We start from the raw sequence: 13,409 nt of genomic DNA on the forward strand, positions 1-13,409 counted from the left end.
TGGAGGCTTCAGACTTAGGAGGAAAATGTGAACTGCTATCACAGATCCTGGAGCAAAAGAAAACTGTCACAAGCAAAGCAGCTTATGCTAATGCTCATATTCAGAGCGGCTAGAACCAGCAAGATAGCTATTATTCCTCTCTATCAGTCTTCACAGAGGTATCAATATAAAGGGAAAACAGGAAGCTCAATCTTCAGGACTGGGCAACTGTTACAACCTCACAACAAAAGGCAACTTTCCAATGGAATTTTCTAGCTTGTAACAAATGCTATGTCAACAGAAAAAGCTAAAATTCAGTTACTCATCTAATGTTAAAACCTGTATTTCAGTCCTGATCAAATACTCTTTTCTTCCAGGAATATTTGATGTCATTGCCAAATAGCTGCTCCTTAACCAGAAGAAATCTGTTGTAATTAAGTCGGTCTTATTTTTCTTAGCCACACCATGCAGACTGGCAGCATGTTCTGCACTAACTTCTGATGGATTTCCTCTCTTCAGGTAAAAACTGAAATCATAAGTTAAATTTCCAGAGATTTGAATAAAGTGAATATAATTATTAACCAGAATATGCTGGAAAGTATGCTTAAAGTCATTGCCTCCTTTACAATGACAATCTATAGAACTTAAAATACCTTTACATACAAACACGTATGACTACCACATCTTTGAAAACCTAGGTGTACTTAAAGGGTCAGGATTTGTTAGCAGTCAACACCAGTTATGAGAATTACTAAGGGAACAAATACTAACAAGTGCCCCTAGGACACCAGGAGTTAAAATGATCACCTGTCACTTCCCTGCCCTTTTCGCCTGATGCCACCACCCTATGCAAGCAAAAGGAGGAAATCCGATTTTAACAACAAGCAGGAGAGGAAATCATGATGTAAAGCTGCAATTTGTTATGTGCTCAAGATAAATTACAGACCAACCTCTGGGAATTTACACTGTGAAGAATAAACATGGAATATAAATTCTGAATAGGGAACTGGAAACAGCAAACAACACTACTAGATTTTCTCTTAACTGTACCTCAAGGTGCTGTAAGAGAGATTTTCCCTTTTTATTGATCTCATTGATGAGGGTGAATATAGCCACTTTGATCTCCTGTTCTACCCGCTTGTTTGTTTCATTTACTTCTTTTATCCTAAAAAAAAGAGAAATGTATTGTCAGGCAGTCAATACTCAACACCACTGACCCTTGGAGAGTGAAGGAGAAACTTCTGTTATTGAAGGAGTTCCGATACATGCAAAACATATAGCTTGGTTGAGTTCTAAGAGAAATAATCATTAATCAGCTTTATCAAAGAAGCCATCTAAAATTTCAGGTTTGAAAAAATATGGTATAATCTGAGATCAAGATGGTGTCTCAATTACAACTCGGGTTTGACTTAAAATTATATGAAACAGACCTTGTGGTTTATGTGCTTTATACAGAGACATACCCAGCCAAGACATGTGCGTATGTACATGCATATATTTATCTCTATATCATGTCTTTTTCACTGTGAAGAATTTATATATGATGCCTTAACCTTTTATGCTATTGTATATTAACCAGAAAGGAAGTGAATCATGAGTTTCAGATTGGCTCCTCCACCTCCCCCAGAAAATCTTGTAACAAAAAAGATTATTACATGCCTGTAAGGTATTACAGGCCAATACACAAGGACAAACAATTCACTAACAATTTGCTCAACATTAGGTTATATTCTCTTGTGCTTTACTACTACTGCCCTTCTATCTCTTCATTTCCATCACTGTCCATTCTTCCTCAGTTTTAGTGTCTTCACTATTCTCAACTTCAATCTCAAGCAAATCATAGAATCATGGAATCGTTAGGGTTGGAAAGGACCTTAAGATCATCAAGTTCCAACCCTCCTGCCGTGGGCAGGGACACCTCACACTAAATCATATCTCTGTCCACAGAATTTGAAATAAAGCATTTCTTAAACCTCACTGCAAATTTGGGATTTACTTGATGCTGCCTTAAATCTACTGATGACATAATGTTGCAGAAGGATTCTTTGCTTCGCTTGTAGACAGCAGAACGCACCACCTTGCATGAGCCAGTCTGAGTGCAAAGACTTCAGCTGTCCTTTTCTGAAGGGCTTCTTCACTCCTAGATTGAGCATCTGAACTCACAATGTCATTCATTCTGACAGGATCACAAGACCAATACTCATTTGTCTGACATCTTCACGATTGGTGTTAAATGGCGCTTAAGGCACCTTGGACACAAGTTGTGCTTTTTCACAGCACAACCTGGTCTTCAACAAGCATTCAACCAACTCCTCATTAAGTCAGTAGACATCCATCCTTGGGCTTGGCACCTACCAATTATTCCAGGCAGTTATTCTTTCTACCTTGTTTTATGCTTTACAATCACATAGGATGGCAATTTCATACCATCTGCTAACACTGACAACATTATTGTAATATACATTTTTTTTCATTCCCTGAAGATTTATGATAACATATTTTGTGCCCTACACTTCAGCACTGCATAGAAGGGCAAAGTAACCTACTGTCTCACTTGCAGAATCCATTTGGCTCAGTAGATAATCATAAGCTTTACACAACCCAACCACATGCTGCAGAAATTCACTGAATTTTCAGTGAAGCCAGAAACTCTTAGACAAAACCCACCATTATAACGTGTTACTTGTATATGCCCCAGCCATTATTGGCCTTGAATTCATATCACAGAACCTTTTGTGAAGTTCTGCCCTGTAAGGGTGCTGTGGCGCTGGAACAGGCTGCCCAAAGAAGTGGTAAATGCCCCATCTCTGGCAGTGCTCAAGGCCAGGTTGGACAGAGCCTTGGGTGACATGGTCTAGTGGAAGGTGTCCCTGCCCATGGCAGGGGGTTGGAACTGGATGATCTTAAGGTCCTTTCCAACCCAAATCATTCTATGATTCTATGATTCCTTGGCCTTTTAGTTTAATTATTTCCCATTAAGCCGAGTCTCTGTCTCTTCTTCAAAGATGTAACAATTCTACAGCTTGTCTTCCTCCTTCACGATGGTGTTCACTTTTGGGAAACTTCAAAGAGTTTCATGCTGAGTCAATGCAAAGAATTTAATTTCCATTACTTCCACCTTTGCACACTTGCCTCTGCCATGTTCTATGTTCTCCTTCCCTTGCAAGTCTTTTGGGGATTTTTTTAAATGTACATGTTATCACTAGGAGTTAAAAATTTGCACCAGAACTTCCCCTTCTATCTTTGGGGCACTTCCTTCTCCCTTGTACTTCCCATCTCCACATGAGGTGTCATTCTGCAAGTGACATAAAAGGTGCAGAAGGCTCATGAAATCACTGGAATTACAGTGGAATTCCCTGACCTCCAGCACACCACATCACCATGAGAGGGTGAAAAAAACAGCAGTGATCTTGTGCTCTCTCTGTCTCTATATTCAGTGTTCTACAGGACAATGAATTTACACTCATTCTGGAATTCTAATGTTAAGCTACCCGAGGAAAAGCTTGTCTTCCTGTCAGGTAATGACACTAAGTTTTGCCTGCCTGCTTAAAGCAAACTATCCACGATTTCCTACGCAATTTCCAATATGACTTAAGATGCAAAATCAATTAAAATGTGAAGTATTATTCTAGTTCATCACTCATCTTAGTGCGGTGCATTCAAAGGAATGTAATAGTAACAATTCATCGTTTTGGGTACTCACCTATTCTGAACTTGGGCAGCTGCAAAATTTACATAGTTCTTCTTCTCAAGAAGTTTGGCCAATAGGTTCTCAATTGCACCCTTCTGGTTCTGAAAAGCCTCTTCCAGAAACTGATACCTTTTCAACATGCAAAAGATAGCAATTACCAAGGAGGAATGGGCTGAAACTCAAGGTTCCAATTTAGATACAAAACTTTTGGAAAAAATATGACAAAAGACACAGAAAAATCAAACTGTGTACACCAGTGTGTAAAATGATTCAGTACTGATAAAATCCTTTGCAAGTGTCCAGAAGACTGAACTCCTATGGGTCACATTAATTCCAACTATGCAGGGAGACGATGTGCTGCATCGTTTCACCAGACAGCAAGCAATGGAGCCCCAGCTAAAGCATACAGCAGAAGCTTCAAAGCTTGGCAAATCATTTTGCTGGCGTTAGATGAGAAAAATGCACTAATAGCTTAAACGTACATTAAATGATACAGAAAACCGCTATCACAGAAAACTATTTTTTCCAGCTGCTATTATACTGCTCATATTTGACTGAATTAGCTTAATCTGAAAGAAAACAGTCCTATTTAAATAAAAACCTAAACTCTTTCATACTTCCATGTGAAGAACATATCATTCCCTTCCAAGTCCTTCAAGAAAACAGCTTCTATATCAAAGGCACCTTCCATTACCTCATCTGAAAAGAGTGCAAGTAGCTACATCAAAGGAAACTATTGAAATTAGTTGCATTTTCCTAACATACAAGAGGAATGAACAGTGCAACAGAAGCAGAACACTTAAGTTGGAAACAGCACTGGGATTTAAGTAGCTCCAAGAGTTTTAATCTTCTCTGTTTTTTCTCATCTACCCAGAGATTCCCCTCAAGCCCCAAGATTCCTATCGGTCACTTGCCACTTCTTGTCTCCAGTAAGTAAACTTTATGCTTTCTACAGAAGTACCAGCAATTCACTTGAAACTCTGCACTGAACACTGGACCACATTGCTGCTAAAGTGGTGATTCATCCTCCTTTGGGGCAAACTATTGGTATTTCAGGTAGGAAGTAAACAGATTAAAACTAATCTTTGTTTCCACTTTATTTAGTGACCTTCATAAAGATCTCAGCTGTACATGGCAGATGAAGCAGTCACCCTAACCATATGTAAGTCACATCTGCAGACAGAACTCAGTTTAAAAGAAGATTCTGCAAGGTAGCATGTTAATAGCAAAGTATTCTCTTACTGGAAGAGAACAGGTCAGTAGAACAAGATACATCTGTTAGTTAGCATCAGGCACAAAACAGATGCAAAGAAACCAACTAGAACAAGTTAGTTTACATATCCTAGGAGACCACACTGTTTTGGACACATCTTTCAGGGTATTTATGATCAAGCCTATGAAACAGGCTGTTAACAGTATTCATTTCAGAAGTAAAAGCGCCCCATTAGGCTGCTGTAGCAGTCTATGAGAGCAAACACTACTCTGTAAAACACACACTAAATTCAATATTGCAACATACTGACAATCCCTTTGACAGAGAAATCTCCCTTGCAGATTGACTGGGAAAACCAGTGCTGCAGTGGCTGATAAATACTTATTTATCCCCAGGTTCTCTATTATAACACTGCAAACTACTTTTTCAAACATTCAAACAACTCTACAACAGAGCTGCCAAAGAGCAGGAAGTTTTAATGGATCTTAAGAAGTTCCAACCTATTTCTACCAGCAAGCTCTGGAAACAAATACCAGCATTACTTTTTACTTGGAGTGAGGCAATGTTCAACAAACTAAAATCATGCAATTTTTCCCCTCTAATACCATAAGAATATATTAATCTACGATGCAAAATTTATACCTTACAAAAATACCCTAAATTGAACAACTGGTGCCTAAGAAAAGATGCCCTTTTAAGAAATTACCTCATCCACGACTATTTCACTTTCTGCTTCTTTACAGCACCAGGTACTCAGGGCTGTAGCAATTTCTATTCAAATCCTGACAGCATTGGTAAATGCCAGTAACAATCACACCAAGTCACCTCAGCCCATGTTGGTTTGAATCTGCTCTTAGGATACTTCATGAAGCTCAAAGTTTTCAGCACTCCACACAGGTTTTCCTTAGCAAGGGATCATTTCAGCCCAAAGAGCACATACAACAGTATTTAGAACATAAAATGCCATTTCATCCTCTGAGAAAGCACACCACAGGAATTAAGACATGGTAATATTTGTACCTGTGTTCTTTGTGTTCCAGTAACTGACAGTCTCTGCATGTCAGCCTGTCACATGTTTCACAGAAAAGTTTTAACTGCTCTTGTTTGTGGACAGGACAGAAAACAGGACGTTGACCAGATGCTCCCACGGCCTCTGTTTTTAAAAATAAACCAGTTTTGCATTGTAAAAATCAAACTGACACGATCTGAAGAGCAAAACAACTCACTTCCAAGCCCAGTAACAACCAAGAATGTGGAGAAAGACAACTATAGACCTGTTCTCACGCTCAAGTTCCCATTAATAGGTTCTCATTGAAGTATTTACAGTGCCAGCAGCTTATAGCTGCTTCTACTTGATTGTATTGAAAGAGGAGAAATTCCTCTCCTATCACAACCACTCAAGACACTGGCATCTGTAAGAATGCAAAGCCTGTACACAACACCAGGATCGTGTACACATGGTCACAGTTAAACTGTGTGCAATTTCACCTGATGCACTGAAGGACGGATCAAACTTCACGAGCTTTTACACTGTCAAACACCCTTAGGTTTTCTAAACTGTCACTACAAACCCTTTATAAAGCTCATCAAGTCATATGCAACTGAAGTGGTAAATGCAAAGCAAACATTGCCCATGTTAAGGGTTACTTAAACTCCAGCTGATCTGCTTCCCTTTTCCACTTTAGCAAATAATAGACGATAATGTCAAAAAGCAGTTGAGCTTACGAAGAAGTTCTGCAGTCTTCTAAGAATACTTTGAGCTTAGCACAGAGGAAAGCAGCCTTTGGAAGATACAGCAGGTAAGGTTTAAAACATGAATGTCTTAAATGTCTTAAACATGAATGTCTCCAACATTTCTGAAGCTTGTTATATCATGCAAGTTATTGTAAAGAAAAGAGAGCTCATGAATCTACAGCTGACACTCAGTAACAGGAATTTAAAGTCTCCAGGGTGTATCTTTGGTTCTTATAAGAAAGAAGGCACAAGCTCCTCCAAGAAAATAATGAACTGCCATCCCCAACAGTCAAGACAGTTTCTAAGGATCACTAGGTCAGGTCAAAGGAAGGCTACATTCTTGCCATAGGCTACCACACCAGCTCCAAGCTGGCTTCCTACAAACACCAACCTACATTTCTGATACAAGGTTTATTTTATTGGAACAGCCAATTTTTGGCACTTCTGCCTCAGGTTTAGTGAAGGGGAAGCAGAGCTACAGTATCACCTTGACAGTCACAATATAGCTCTCCTAATGAGGAACATCAGTAACATCAGTAACACTTTGCAGGGCCCTATACTTTGATTTCACCGTGTTTCTCACGTAGTAGGATTAATACGTTTAAACTTAAAACAGGTAATACTTCTTTTTGAAGAACACCCAATAAGACATACAGAGAAACCTCTCCAGAAATGAAGTTTTTTACAGAGCAAGTGAAATAAGATCATTTTCTAAAAGAACTAAGCTCAATAGCAAATTTTAACTATTAATCTGATTTTGATGAGAGTTGGCAGAAAGCAAAGCAGTTACCCTTTTGATATAGCACAATGAAACAATCATGAGGATCTTAATTCTAAATGGAGAGACAGAGAGAGCAGAACGTGAAGATCTCTCCTCCTCAGTCAGATCAGTCTTCATGCACATTCAGCTTGTGTAGAACCTACAGGCCTTTAAATCTGAATCCCATTTACAGATAACACCTTCTAAGCTAAAATCCAGCTTCCTTTTACCTGCTTCGGGAATGTTTTCCACATTACCTCAGCAGGTTATAAACAATACAGAGTCAAATAACAGTTTAAGAAGTTCTATAAAGCTGTACTTCTAACCAAAGTGCACACACAGTTCACACATTAAATTTTGCTAACCTAAAATACATTTGAACTCCACATTTACTCAGCAATATCAATACAACAGTAACATCACACTGAATATGGCTATGAGCTTATCTGTGCATACTTCTCTAATTGCTCCTTATACATTTTGCTGTAGTTGGTGAATTTCCTTAGCCACTGGATATGTCAGTACTCTCCAGATTTAAATCCTCCATTTAGTTATTCTCCTAAAGTAAAGGATTATTAAGAATAGATCTAAATTCTTTCCAAAGATCTAAATTCTTTCCAAAGACTGCTCTCTCATTCTCTACTTAAGATATTTCTTCCTTTGGATATCACACTGTACAAAGTGTGAGTAAATAACCCACTTGAGTTTAAAATTTAATTTTTCCTCCATTTTTGGAGCTACAAATTCTGCACTGGGAGCTTTTTACTAAACTTTTCCCAAATCTTTGGAGAAAGCCATACATACAATTGGTTCTTACCCAGATAATTCTGTCTCTTTCTATATGTGCCAAAGAAAAGGAGCTTATTATAGTGATACCCACACACTCACCTGAAGAAACATCCTCTTTTTTTCTGATCATATGATCTTTAGTAAATTTTACTCGCTGATGAGCTTCTATGCAAGTCTTGCACAACCATTCCCCACATTCTACACAAAATCCAACAGCACTAGCATTATCTTCACAGCTTGTACACACCTGCGAAGGGAAACAGGCAGTTACCATCATTTTCCTGGAAAGCATTAACATGTATAGACAAAGCCAGCAAGCGAATTCCAGCAAGCAGGAAAGTGCCATACCTGTTCTGACTTCTCATCAGAGCTGCTTGGTGCTTCTGATGTGTCTTTTACAAAGTAGTTATCCACCAGATCTATCTGTCTGCATTCTTGGCGGCATATGGGACATCTGATGACACCAACTGCAAGACAGAAAGTGTTTCCCAATTTTAAGATAAAGAACATAAAAAACAACACTCCCGGAATAAAAGATCACAAGAATGAAAACAGAACCCTCGGACAGCTCATTTCACTTGGCTAAATTGGAACAGGCTTCCCAGGGAAGCAGTGGAATCACTATCCCTGAAAGTGTTCACACACCATGTAGATGAGGCCCCCAGTGCTGTGGCTTAGCGGTGGCCTTGGCAGTGCTGGGGAATGGTTGGATTTGATGAGCTTAAAGGTATTTTCCAACCTGGTTGACTCTGTGATAAAAGACACTACCCTTAAAAGCAGCCATTACCTACAGGTAACAGTTTCTCCTAAAAAGCACCCCAACAACAACAAACCATGAACAAGAAAACCCCCACAAACCACATGCATCTCTCTTCAGAAGAGGCTCCATTTCCTAAGATGAGGGTGTGATAATTTTTACATCATACTCAGGTTTTACTACTGATTTCTTCCCCCCAAAATATGTATAAACCATGTATTTTTAGCCCAGTCATTTGTTCTCCCCAAGCAAATATCCTCATTTCCCCCCATTTTAGTTTAATAAACTCAAGACACATGTTAATTAATTTTTACAACCATCTACTGTGCAGTCTGTCTCAAGACAAACATTAGGAAAGGGATACAGATGAGTAAGACCAACTACCTGAAGGTTACAGGGGTTTTCCAAGTTGTGTTTTGCAGGGAAGGCAAATACCAAAAGCCACAATTTGACATCAAAAATTCCTCTTATGCCAGCTACACCTACCTTTCTGCAGCACATACAACACTTTGCACATACAGATGTAAATGCATACACACGTAGCTTTAACACCGGATATGATGAGACTAGTTCCTTTCCAGTATCCAGCTTTGTTATCCTCTGTAATTGCTAAACTAGAGCTTGAAGTCCTCAGTGGAGCACTAACCTGCTACATGATCCAAACTGACATTTAAAGATGTTTTGTGAACAACAGACATTAAAAGTTTGAAAGCCTAAGTTACCTCTGAGGTAGTGGTTAACACCTAGTCTGAAGTTGCTATACAACTTCATTGTCATCACCATTTTCAAGGAGAAGCTTTCAAAGCAATTGGGTATTTTTATACACAGAGACACCTGAAATGACTTTGGAAAGTAAGTGTAATTAAATGATGCTCAACTCCTTTGTGGATATGCAGTTAAAACAGCAGGACTTATTTCAGGGAGATTAATTACATTAGTAGTAAATGAGTTAATTTTTTCAAGTGCTAAAATTAACAATGGCTTCAGAACACACAGGATTCACTGCAGAGCAATGTGAATCCAAGTAAGAAGTCCCTGTACCATCAAACCAAACATGCTTCTAGTACAGGATGTGAAAAATAGCCAGTGTTCTAGTACCTACATGTACAAAAGCTTTCACATATACAATGAAGCTTCTACATATGCAGAGCCTTCAGATTTTCTTACTACTGAGAGACAACATTCTTTAGGGAATACTATAATGAAAGTCACCTATCTGCTGATGTGCCTATACTTACAGGCCAAAAGTTTCTAACCATTAAAATGCTCCATCTAAAACCAGGCCACAGTTAAATCTAATTTTTAGTGCTGTCTTGGGCTGATCATACAAAAATCCTGCAGGAAGCACAAAAGCATCCAAGATTTATAATCTTTACACAAAGAGAAGTCAAACTCCACCAAAGCAAAGCGCTTCCTGTAAGGCAGGTTTGGATTTCGGTTTTAAACCAGACAAATCACTAAAAGCTTGAATAAACTCAAGCCTTTTCATGTCAGAAGAGCAACACAAATGGCAGCCCATGGGCTGGATTTGGACCATGGGTAATTCTACCTTGACCACTGCATCTCTCTGGAAGGACACAGGGAACATGGAGTCCACAAACACTGCTGACAGTCAAACATCCACATTCCGCAACTCCATATTCAAGCACACTTTGCACACCAGTACTCACTGGCATTCTGCACATATCTCAATACAACATAACCCTAAGATGAGGCCTTGCAATTCTTATTTAGCATATACACTTCATTTTCACATCTCAATGCCCTCAATTACTTCCAAAGTAGCTTTCCAATATTATATGAGCAACTCGTACTCATGTCCTGCTCTTTGAATCTAATATAAGCCAAATTAATGCAGCATCGGTTGTACTAGAAACCAAATGGAAAACATACAGATGTGGCTAATTTTGTGAGGGGAGAGGGAAAAGTAGATAAAGATCATGCTGAAATAACACACACATAGAAGAAAACCAGAAAGAAATCCTTACCTGACAAAACTGGAGGTCATTTGCCATCTAATGAAGTTTATGGTAAGGATTTCATGTGAATGCATTTTAGGACAAGCTTGGCTCAAATGTTTATATAACTTACTAGAAAAACAAGGTTTCATTGCCAGTTTCAGTCCGAAATACTTCTTATGTAAGAAAATTGAAATGAAACACAAGTATCATCCCACAGCAGAAATTACTGCACTGGTTTTCTGCACCCATTTAATTTAGAAGCTTAATACTGATTAAAAAAAACAACAAACAAAACCAAACCAACCACCCACCCCAACACAAACGTATTTAGCCCCAGTATACACATTTCCACTGTAACTCTGCTTTCAGAAAGGGCATGTACCTACATCCAAAGAATGTATCCGACAGCACACAGAAAAAAATCCCAACCCTATTCTTAAAAGATCAAAGTTGAATTAGAATTAGACACATTCATAGAAATTAGGAAGCTCAGACTGGTTTATCATCTCTCCCAATCCAAACTATTACCGTAAAGACATCCCACACTCTAAAAAACGGCTTCAAAATAATACAAAGCCACATACATCAACACTCAAGAGGTTAATAGCAGCACTGAAGAGTTGAGAATCGGCAAGTTTCTTTCACACTTCCCATTTCAAATCCTACACAACTTGGTTTTACTAATCCATAAAGCAGAAATGCTTCTTCCCTGGCAAAAAAATATTAGGAGATATAGTAAGTATTGACTACATGACATGGAACTCGGAGGGCCTGTTTTGAACAGCAGTTCCCATCTGATTTACAGTACACTGGCATCAAAATACCTTCATCAGCATTAACTCCAGGAATAGAGTTATACTTCAGGTGCCAAAAAGGAAAAAAAAAAAGCCCCCCCCCCCCAAATGTCACCATCCACAGCTGCTCTGGGGGGAAGTATCACTTTCATGAAGAAATCCAAGAACAATCAGCCTTTGGACCTAAAAGGCCACAGAAAGTAAGGAGCTGTTTTGTAAGAGCTGCAGGTAAGGAGTGGACTTCCAGCTTCTTACACTGCATTGAGGAGGACTCACATCACCAGTTTTTCTACTTGTTTAATCACAAACCTCATAATAAGACCTGTAACAACCACGAGCACAAACACACCATACTTGATATACACAGCTGTATGTACCACATTTCCCCTTCCCTGCCATTTCCAGTCACACTGTGAATTACATCCTATTCCCAGTCAATCGTGCAGTTCAAATCAGATTCTACTTTTTGTCACACACTTCTTCAGACTTTATCCAGAACAGCAAAAACATTCTCAATCAGGTTTACTGCCCCTCATCTGCTGCATGTAGTATAAATCAGGTTTTGTTTCTCTCCTCTTACCCTATGTGAGGTTGATTTCAGCGAGAGCAGGAATAATTTCTTGCCTGGAGATTTGGTTTGAGCCCCACCAATTCAGTAGGTAAGAAAAGCCTGCCTTGCATTGCTAACCCCACTCAAAGAGAGGCGGGTTTCATTTGCCACCTTCTCACATCATGAGCCATTCCTCCCTACTGGAGTTTCCAAAGCCTGCAAAAGAGGCTTCATCCTTGCAGACATTTACACTATTGTAATGATAAAGCTTCCCAGGGCAGAAAATATTTGCAAGCACTCATGCGATTTAATAACTCAGACTTCCGTTTGAAGTTCCGACTTGGCATGTTTGCAGTCCTCCAAGGAACGCATCTCTGCCAGGTTTCGTTTACTGGCTGAGAGCACCAACAGTAGTTACTACACATGCGTAATATTTACTTCTCACAGAAATGTAAGGGTCCAAATACTCCTCCATATAACTATACATTAACAACCTTAATCTAGCGTCAGGGGTTAGACCTTGAAATAAACCCTCCCGGGTCAGGTAAGTGACACGATCCCACTGAAATCTATCAGAATATAAATACATTTGGAAGAAAAATAACTGCTTTGAAGGTCCACTCCTAACTCTGCCTTTGCTTTTGACAAACAACCCTTGCTTGTATCACAAATGTCATGCATTGACCTGACAACATGCTATATTTAGTGAGGAAAACCAATTTATAGCAGTCACAGACATCTATTTTTATAAAAATGACACATGCTCTAGAATGTTACCAGACAAAAGCGTCCTTTAAAAATACACTGAAATTACATTTAGAACAAAATTTAAGTTTCAGACCAAGATTTTAATAAGCCCAGATGAACTGAACATTTGTCAGGACTTGGCCTTTGCTGGGATCCAGCAGATATAAATCCATGACCCTCACTTATCAACACAGGAGAAAGCCAAAGAACCAAGAAAATTCAGGTGACGTATGCTAACATTTCCTAAACCCAAGATGGTCTGCACTGAGACAGCTTAAAGCAGTCTATTTGATGCAGGAGTTTTCAGCTTTCGAGACTGAAAATACAATAACTACAACTGAATTCAGTTTAAGTGCTGTGTCAGACTCTCCCAGCCATCATACTGGTTTTAGGGCCCCCTCCCAAAGCAAATTAAAACTACTTCCTGCACAATT

At 39.0% G+C, this 13,409-nt stretch overlaps 1 protein-coding gene across 3 annotated transcripts in view; it reads right to left on the minus strand.

Moving 5' to 3' along the window:
- The window catches only part of TRIM33 (tripartite motif containing 33), a 32,767-nt gene that overhangs the window by 15,969 nt on the left and 3,389 nt on the right, over nt 1-13,409 (minus strand). For all 3 annotated transcript variants that reach the window (XM_062605641.1, XM_062605638.1, XM_062605639.1), the window contains exons 2-6: nt 8,515-8,633; nt 8,266-8,413; nt 5,904-6,036; nt 3,683-3,799; nt 1,030-1,144 (exon numbers count right to left, since the gene is read on the minus strand). In XM_062605641.1, coding sequence (XP_062461625.1) covers nt 1,030-1,144; nt 3,683-3,799; nt 5,904-6,036; nt 8,266-8,413; nt 8,515-8,633 — 632 coding nt within the window. The remainder of the gene's footprint in view (nt 1-1,029; nt 1,145-3,682; nt 3,800-5,903; nt 6,037-8,265; nt 8,414-8,514; nt 8,634-13,409) is intronic.

Source organism: Pezoporus occidentalis, unplaced genomic scaffold (genome assembly GCF_034315485.1).
Source record: "Pezoporus occidentalis ecotype Australia unplaced genomic scaffold, CSIRO_AGI_Poc_V1 ctg92, whole genome shotgun sequence".
Lineage (NCBI taxonomy): Eukaryota > Metazoa > Chordata > Aves > Psittaciformes > Psittacidae > Pezoporus > Pezoporus occidentalis.